Source organism: Ovis canadensis, chromosome 19, assembly GCF_042477335.2.
Source record: "Ovis canadensis isolate MfBH-ARS-UI-01 breed Bighorn chromosome 19, ARS-UI_OviCan_v2, whole genome shotgun sequence".
In the NCBI taxonomy this organism is placed as follows: domain Eukaryota; kingdom Metazoa; phylum Chordata; class Mammalia; order Artiodactyla; family Bovidae; genus Ovis; species Ovis canadensis.
This window is the reverse complement of record NC_091263.1, coordinates 66185142-66194154: the sequence shown is the minus strand read 5'-3', so window position 1 is coordinate 66194154 and position 9013 is coordinate 66185142. Positions and strand designations below refer to the sequence as shown.

Here is a 9013-nt window from a genome sequence, read left to right as displayed (position 1 = left end):
CCCTTCCTGTGACTACTTTGACTGAAAACTCTTTTCAGATTCAAAGCCACAAATCCATCCCTGGCCTCTCTATCCTCTGGCAGTCAGCAGATTCTCAGCCAGCGTGATGTCTGCAGTCATCCTATTTCCAGATTCATATGCAGGAAATCAACACCAATCAGGAGATCCTTGCTCAGTTGAGCAGCAGCAGTAGCAGCAACAACATTCTGATAAAAACCAATATGGGGAGGGGTGGTGGTGGGCAAAGCAGACATCAAAGAGTGAGGGTCTCTACCCCTTTGTTTTAAAGTTCCAATGACAGCAGGACTTCAGTGGTTTTCTCTAGTCCACCCCAGGGACCACCAGTAAACTCTCAGGGAGGCAACTAAGTGTTGAAGGTGCAGCTCAGTCTAACGCAGAGGGTAAGCTCTGGGGAAACTGACAATGTTCCAGAGAGGGTAGAAATCTCAGGATCTGGAGAAATCTGATTTGTAGAGTCCACACTCTACTGGCTTTAGCCAGAAGTCAAACCTCTTCAGATGCAGGCAGTCGTGGGGAGGGAACATCTTCTGTGTGCAGAGTGTGGGTGAAGCTTTCGTCCAAAGTCACATTCATCAGACATCGGACGACACACGGGGAAAAGCTTTAAATACATAGGGAGAGTAGGCCAGGCTTTTTGGATGTCACCCCTTAAAACCACCAGAGTACACACTCAGGGGATAAGGTTTCTGTGTGCTTTTAGCCTCAAGTCACACTGCATCAGAGGACACACATAACGGAGAAGCCCTTTGTGTGGGTGAGGTATTAGTGAAAAATCAGACCTCACTAAGCACCAGAGGATTCACAGAGGGCATAAACCTTACGTGTGCAGGAACTGTGGTCAAGACTTTAGGGTGAAATCACACCTCAGGACACATTCAGGTGAGAAGCCTTTTGTTCACAGGGAGTGTAGGTGGGGTCCTAGTCAGAAGACAATCGTCCACACACACCAGACGACACACTCAGGAGAGCAGCCTGATGAATGCAAGTATGTGGGCAAGGCTTCTGCCTTCCTTCTCTGGCTATTTCTCTCTTTTCTTGGCTTGTGCAAATATTTGTTTTCATAAGTTCTCTATATAAATTCAAGCCATCTCACTTTCAGTTTGTAGACTGTCAGGATAATGCTCCCTCGTGATTCACACCTCCCTGCATCTGTGCCTTGTGTGGTTGCTTCCCATATGGACTCTGGGCTTGGCCATGTGACTTGCCTTTGTCAGTGGGGTATCAGCAAACATGACTCTAGCAGAAGCTTGATAAGCTCATGAATGGAGGCCTGCTTTCTTGGAACCCTTAAATAACCATGCAAAGCAGCAGCTCAGGAGGAAACACCACGCTGGACCCAAATGCTGAACGCAGCCATGTGCGTCCAGGTGAGCGCAGCAGAATCACCCAGCCGATCCACAGACATATAAATCAGTTCAGTCATGTTTTAAGCCATGAAATCTTGAGGTGGTTTGTCATAGTAGTAGGTAACTGTCATCCTCAGCTACAAGCAGAGACATGGCTACCTTTAGTGGCTCTGTGCAAATCAGAAAAAACAAAAAAAAAGTCATAACAATATGCCGTTACTGGGCAGACATACTTTTGCTCAAACCAAAGGTGTCCTTTCTTCCAGGATGCAGGCCTATGCCAGGGGCCTTCGTGCTCTACATAAGCTGCACACTGCGTGAACCTCCTGGGAGATTTTGACACAATTCTCTCTTCACTTAGCATAGACCAGAAACTTGACTTAGCACAGGTTTAATTACTCCAGTTAAGGAGAGAGAGAGCACCTTGAGCAGTGCTTTGAGCAGCCTTTATTCAGTAGCATACTGACTTTTATTAAGGAAAACAGACCAAATGTGGCTAATACAGAGTCACTGCATTTTTCAGGCAAGTCAGCTGGGCAAGCTTCTCCTTGAAAATGATTAACAGTTCTCAGAAAAAAGAGGGGCCATCATTCCTGTGAACCACCCACGAGTATTAAAGAGAAGAGGTAGATACTGAGATTCTAGAAGAGGTGGCAGTGAGGAGCTTAGGCCCTCTCGCAGGTGGTGGTGCCCAGCAGAGATGGCGCAAGGAGCTCCAGGCCTCCCTGGTCCTAGAAGAATGCTCTGGGACCAGAGGTCCGTGAGAGATGGTTGGGCAATGCCACCAGTCTTCACAAACTGACAGGCCTGTGTCAGGCTGGCCCCAGGCCTCCTGCTGGAGCAGCAAAGTGGACACCACCCTCGGGACTGTAGTGCACAGGGCCACAGCGCAACTGGGGCTCCTCTTTCTCGTACCAGTGCTGTTCACTGAAATCCGGGAAGAAGGCTGCAATCTCTCTACTGGCTGAAACCACAGAGTCTGTAAGGGGAGGAAAAAAAGAGAAGGGATTCTCATAGGGAGAGCAGGGTAGAGGCAAGAAGCAGCCATGCTGCTGCTGCTGCTAAGTTGCTTCAGTCGTGTCCAACTCTGTGTGACCCCATAGACGGTGGCCCACCAGGCTCCCCCGTCCCTGGGATTCTCCAGGCAAGAACACAGTAACTGGGTTCAGAAACCAGAGCCTGTACTTCTCCCACCCCTAAGTCCTGGGCCACATCTGGCGAGGTCACCACAAAGGGCCAACTGGGAGGAAAGCTCACTGGGGGACCTGCCTTTCAACCCCACCATCCAGCCTGCCCACCATCCTTGAACCAAATTCCCTTATTAATACTGTGGACACAGGAGGCAGCCTCACCTGAGCCGTGGGTCGTGTTACGGGTGTCGGTGAGGCCGAAACTCCCACGAATTGACTCTGGGGCCACGTGGCGAGCTCGAAACACTCTGGTGGGGCCCATCACGGTCCTCCAGAGCTGGATGGCGTCCTTGTGGGCGAGGATGTAGGCTCGGATCGGCCCACTGTGAACCAAGGGAGCACGTGTTAGCAATCTGGCTCTGGCTTCAGGAGGGCACACTGTGAGCAGGGCCCAAAGGCACACTGGACATCCTGAGAGTCTCCTTGCCTTTCTAGCTGAGTACTACTTCAAAGAGGTGATAGAAGGCCGCTGATGAAGAAGGCCACCGAGACAGCAGAGTTGTTAGGAAGCATTCAACAACACTCTTCTACAGCCCCTGGATCACTAAGCACCTCAAAACAGGTGGCCACAGGGTCAGTGTTGGCCCGAGCCCACGTTTCTTCAGACCCTCGACCCTGCTTTCAACTTTAAAGAGTGGCAAATAAAATTAACAAATCTACTTAGGGGAGCAGGGGATATAAGTCTCAGTGGATGAAGATGTTGGAACCAAAGTGAGAAATACCTGGCCATGAACTCCACCAGCCGCTGATAGAAAAAACGCCCTGCAAGGAGAGAAGACCTCCATTAGGACACGGTGCCAAGACAACTTTTTATACTCCTGCCTCCCTAGAGGAGGCAGTAATCCCTGTTTTAGAGAAAGGAACAGGGAGTCTGACTTACCTGGGTCTGAATCCAGGCTCTCCAACTTAGCACCTGTGTAGTTTTAGGTAAATCAATAAATCCTCTAACTTAGTTTCCTTATCTGTGTGCTGGGGACATAATACCTAACTCATGGGGTTGCTGGGAAATTAAATGAAATCATGAGCCTTTGGACAGTACTTGACAGAGTTTTTTGTTAACTAGTGATATTATCAGGATATAAAACTAAATTTCTTGTTGGTACCATGAGGTAGGACCCTCCTAGAAAATATTTTAAAAACATTGATAAACATGAAAAGTTTGTTATCAATCCACTCTCTAGAAGACTGGCTGAATTTTACAGTTGGTAAGTACAGTAGTCATGTATGGATGTGAGAGTTGGACTATAAAGAAAGCTGAGCACCAAAGAATGGATGCTTTTGAACTGTGGTGTTGGGAGAAGACTCCTGAGATTCCCTTGGACTGCAAGGAGATCAGACTAGACCAACCTAAAGGAAATCAGTCCTGAATATTCATTGGAAGGACTGATGCTGAAACTCCAACACTTTGGCCACGTGATGCAAAGAACTGACTCATTGGAAAAGACCCTGATGCCAGGACTGAAGGCAGGAGGAGAAGGGGACGACAGAGGATGAGACGGTTGGATGGCATCACCCACTCGATGGACATGAGTTTGAGCAAGCTCTGGGAGTTGGTGATAGACAGGGAAGCCTGCGTGCTGCAGTCCACGGGGTCACAAAGAGTCAGACACACTGAGCAACTGAACTGACGTCAATGAGAACCTGCCTTGGGTGTCCATGTAAAATCTTTCTAGGGATAGAGAAGCCTCCCACTCAGAGGACTGTTGGCTCCTACCTTCATGCTCTCGGTAAAATTTCTGGCAGTCTTCCTTTTTCCACAGAAGTTCTCTCATTCGCACAATAAGGAACTTGTTGCTCAGAATCTGCTGATGAACAGCCTGGATAAACAGCACCCCAAAGATAAAAGTCAGTGAAAGGGAGCATCTGAGTGAACAGGAGACCCAGGCTAGCCAAGAGAACCCTGGGGACCCTTTAGAGCCTAAAACTTGAAGAAAAGAGACACCCTGTTACTATCTTGAAGATGAGAGTGAGTCACGTAACGAGGAATGTGAGCAGTCGCTAAAAATGGTAGTCCCCACCTGAAGGCCAGCAAGGACATGGGGACCTCAGTCCTATAGACACAGAAATCAAATTCTGCCATTCTGAATGGCTTCAAAATGGATTCTTCCCCACACCCTGGAGATAAGGGCCCAGTCAGTTGATACCCGGACTTCAGCTTTGTGAAACCCTAAGGAGAGAACCTAGCCCTTAGCCAAACCTACTGGACCTCTACATTCTAGAACTGTGAGGTACTGAAGGCTGTTTTAAGCTGCTAAGTGTGTGGTAATTTATTAGGCAGCAATAGAGAACTAGGGTTTCCCAGGTGGCGCAGTGGTGCAGAATTTGCCTGCAATGCAGGAGACACAGGAGACGAGGGTTTGATCCCTGGGTCAGGAAGATCCCCTGGAGGACGAAACGGCAACCCGCTCCAGTATTCTTGCCTCGAAAATTCCATGGACAGAGGAGCCTGGCACGCCATAATCCATGGAGTTGCAAAGAGCCGGACACGACTGAGCGCATATGCAATAGACAACTAGTATACATACACTGTCTTGAGATTTGGTTCTTCTTACTGTATTAGAGCCTTTAATTATTTAAAAAAATATTTTATTTGTTTCTTTGGCTGCATGGGTTTAAAGAATCTGCCTGCAAGGCGGGAGACCTGGATTCCATTCCTCGGTTGGGAAGATCCCCTGGATGAGTGCATAGAAACCCATTCCAGTATTCTTGTCTGAAGAATCCCATGGACAGAGGAGCCTGGGGGGCTACAGTCCATGGGGCTGCAAAGAGTCAGACATGACTGAGTGACTAAGCACAGGATCTTCATTGCTTCATGCAGAATCATTCGTTGTGGCCCATGGCCTTCAGTAGTCGTGGCAAGTGGGCTTAGTTGCCCCCTCTTAGCCCCAATCTTAGTGGGATCTTAGTTCTCTGATCAGGGATCAAACCTATGTTCCCTGCATTACAAGGTGGATTCTTAACCACTGGACTACCAGAGAAGTCCCTCTTATATTTTTTATCTGCCTCAGTTCTCCAACAGATTTTTAGTCTCCTTGGGGTCAGTGTCCACGACGTCTAGCTTTGCCTCCACACCATCTAGCACAGGACTGTGTTGTCAGTCTTCACAAATGGCCCGGTGGCACCTGAAACAGAAGCAATGCCCAGGGCATACAGTAGACGCTTAGGACATGTTCTTACCTCCAGAATCAGGGGGTGAGCAACTGCATCAGGCTTGATTAGGGCCAGAGTGAGTTGGAGAGCCTGCGGGCTCCGCAAGATTGAGGTCATCTCCCTCCTGCCATCAGAGAGTCAATTAGAGACACATCAGTGTTGCAGTCCACACCCTTCTTACTCTGGAACCTGGCAGTCTTGCAAGTCAACCAGGGCTCTCACTTCTCAAAGGTCAATAAAGCACATGACAGTTACTTAGTATTTAAATGCCCACTGGGGTCATGGGATCGAGGGAAAGGAATAGTACAGGGCCTTCAATTTACCCACTAGGGGACATAATCTTGCTAATGCAACTGTAACCCTGCAAAGGAGTGACCCGTTCATGAGAAGTTCAAGTTTAAACATTACCTGTCTCTGCCAGTACTCCCTTCGCTTTCTATCTTTTGTGCTTTACAGAGGATTTACAATTTACACTCCTATAGACTCTAGCCACAAGGGTAGGGTCACACAGGGCTCTCCCATCAATTCTAGAATTGCAAGACTGGATGGACAGGAATTGGGATGTTGCCAGGATACCACCCCCTCTCACCTCCCCCACCTCTCCCCACCGCCACTGCCTATGTCTGCTGGATACATACGATTTCAATTCTAATGTTCCAGATAAGTCAGGATCTACCCTGGCCAAATCAAACCCTTTAATACACTTGCTGTCCTCAATGGCAAGGCTTGCTGTTCAGTTGTTAAGTTGTGTCTGACTCTTTGTGACCCCATGGACTGCAGCAAGCCAGGCTTCCCTGTCCTTCACCATGGCGAGGCTTGCAGACATGCAACTCAAAGGTCAAAGACAAGTTGTACTCATTCTGTAGCTGAAATGCCTGGCACAAAGACGCTTAATCAATTCTATTGACTAAATGAACCTATATAGTCTTATTCTATTTACCTTTGTATATCTACAGTCTAATCATGGTGTATGAGCTCAATAAATAATCGTGGAAATGCTATAAAAAACATAAAAGTATTTTAAACTGGACTAAGAAAACTTGAGATCTCTTCCAACTTTGAAATTCTATTTACATGTAAGAAATTGATCATCTATGCAGGTCTAAGGAGTAGTTCTCAAAGATTATCTGGGTGGCACCTCTAAATCTGCCAGCAAATAGAGAAGGCTTCCATGAACACACACAGAGACAGAGTCTGGACAACCACGTTATTTCTCTTAGCCCGAAAGTGGCACATTAAAGGCAGTGCTAGGGTCTGGCCCAAACAGAAACACTGCCAAGGTCTAGAAAGTCATGCCCTTTCTACAGCATTCAGGCTGATGCTCCAGTTGATCCACAAAGCTAACCGCAGCCTAACCAGTACAAGATCAGCCAATCTAGTTTCCCTAACATCCCAGGTGGTGAGTAACCCAAAAGTGAGCAGAATCTTGTCATATTTTTAGGGAGAGATATCCTGGCCACCTCACCTTCCTCATCCTCCATATCCACGATATCACTAAGTTCTGGCAATTTTGCCTCACCAGTGTCCTTCCAATCCATACAGTTCTCTCCTTCTCAGCTGCCACCACCCCAGTTCAAAACATCATCAACCCTCCCTGAACTTATGCAACAGCCTCTTTAATGATCTTCCAGTTTCTACTCTTGCTCCCTCTACAATCTGTTCTCCACACAATAGCCATTGAACTAAAACTGCAAATCTGATCATTTCATTTCCCTCCTTAACCCTCCAAAGTGTGCCCTGCTTTTATAATAAAACCTGAAAGCCTTATCATGTCCTACTAGGCTTTGCGAGATCTGATCCCTCATCTAGAACTCCATACACCTTAACTTGCTTTTGCTCTAGCCTCATGGGCCTTGCAGCTCCAAGACTTTCTGGCCTGACAGCCAGAGTTTTCAGAGTCCAGAATGCGTTCCCGCTGGTTACCTCCTACTCACCCACTAGATCTTAGTTCACTTCCCCACTCTCATGGCTCCTACACGTCTTCTTCACTTATCTCTTCCCCACTAGAAGGTCAGCTCTATGAAAGCACAGACCTGTTTTGCCTCGGTATCCTCTGTACTGCAGAGCGCCTAGCACACACATGGCTCTCAACCGTATTTGTTGAATCAATCAGTGAATGAGTGATTCACCTATTCCAAGGCCAGAATGCTAGAGGCTATCCAGGGGAGGGCATAGCTCCTTTTCTAATGCCAGCCAAGTCACGCTTGTCTTGGATACTGGTTTACAACAAAGAGGAACAAGTCGGGAAACTTGCTCAACATAAAAGTCGCTCCTTTAAGACACTTGTAAGTTTTGGAAGTTCCCTGGGCATTTGCCTCCACTACAGAGGCTCCTATTTCTCCGCTTCCTGGAGGGTGCCAGCCACGCTCTGCGCCCTCCCAAGCTCATCATCACCTCGGCTTTCTGCCTCCGAAACCTAAAGCCCCACCCTCCAGTCCCCCAAGCTCACAGCCTCAGTTCTAGACACCACCCTCTTCCCCACCCTGCTCTTCCAGTTCTCCAGGCCTGCAGCCCTGCGGTTTCGGCCCCTTGTACCGAGGCCTAAACCCACTCCAGATTCTGGGCTATTTGGGAGCCGCAGGTGGAGTTCGGATACGAGTCACCTGGTCCTCCCGCCGCGGGACCCGGCCACCAGGCACTGCGATAGCTAGCCTTTCGGTCCAAGCGGGGTCCTTTAGGCATTCGCCCGGGCAGCCCTCTTCAGGGTCCTTGCTGTGCGGCCCGGGCGGGGGTGAGGTGCTGTGCCAGCCAATCCGGGATGTCGTGCAGCAGGAGGGCCCGCCTCCCCGTGACCCTGATGTCTTTCCGGCGCTTGCACCGGAGGGAAGAAGTGACGTAGCCGTCTTGGACGGGAGATGGGCTGTGCTCGGCCGCCCTCAGGTGGGAGAGCGGACCAGGCCGGTGGCATCGCGACGGGATGTGACTCAGACAGGACCTCGGAGAGGACAGGATGGGCGTTTCAGGGTGGCAGCCAGTGAGCGGGGCCGCCAGTGGGGCAGCCGGAGTGGGCTTTGCCCGACTCGCTCTATTTTTGGTCTAGGGTAGTGCCTGGCACTTCGTTGGTGCCCAGTATTTGTCTTTCGGAGGGACGCGGGGTTCAAAGAACTTGTGTCTTGATTCGGTTTTGGTGGGACTGAAGTAATTCTACACCAGGTATGAGTCTGAACTCAGTTGAGTGAATCACCCATTATGAGGCTAATTTTGTGTTTGTCTTCTTTATTATTTTTGCTTTGTGCAGGCTTTCTCTAGTTGTAGCAAGCAAGGGCTACTCTTGGTTGCGGTGTGCGGGCTTCTTATTGCAGTGGG

The 9013-nt window shown here is 49.0% G+C and overlaps 1 protein-coding gene across 10 annotated transcripts; it reads right to left on the bottom strand.

Annotated features, from left to right (window-relative positions):
- Window positions 1-1799: 1799 nt before the first annotated feature.
- NME6 (NME/NM23 nucleoside diphosphate kinase 6) lies at window positions 1800-8633 on the bottom strand. 10 transcript variants are annotated; one of them, XM_069562204.1, is made up of 7 exons: window positions 8190-8349; window positions 6648-6705; window positions 5735-5831; window positions 4272-4374; window positions 3280-3319; window positions 2720-2880; window positions 1800-2346 (listed from the first exon to the last, which is right to left on the bottom strand). In XM_069562204.1, exons 3-7 carry the CDS (start codon window positions 5822-5824, stop codon window positions 2180-2182), a joined length of 561 nt encoding a protein of 186 aa, XP_069418305.1. In that variant the 5' UTR covers window positions 5825-5831; window positions 6648-6705; window positions 8190-8349; the 3' UTR covers window positions 1800-2179. The 10 variants fall into 10 exon arrangements, with proteins under 10 accessions (XP_069418305.1, XP_069418308.1, XP_069418300.1 ...); XM_069562207.1 differs by having other exon boundaries at window positions 8243-8347; XM_069562199.1 differs by lacking the exon at window positions 6648-6705 and having other exon boundaries at window positions 8311-8633.
- Between the last annotated feature and the right edge of the window lie 380 nt (window positions 8634-9013).

Coding starts and splice junctions, on each gene's coding strand:
- NME6 (XM_069562199.1), bottom strand. CDS start 5,824: ATGACCTCAATCTTGCGGAGCCCGCAGGCTCTCCAACTCACTCTGGCC. Junction 4,375..5,734: donor CTCACCCCCTGATTCTGGAG/GTAAGAACATGT, acceptor CTGTTTATCCAG/GCTGTTCATCAGCAGATTCT. Junction 2,347..2,719: donor TAACACGACCCACGGCTCAG/GTGAGGCTGCCT, acceptor CTCCCCTTACAG/ACTCTGTGGTTTCAGCCAGT.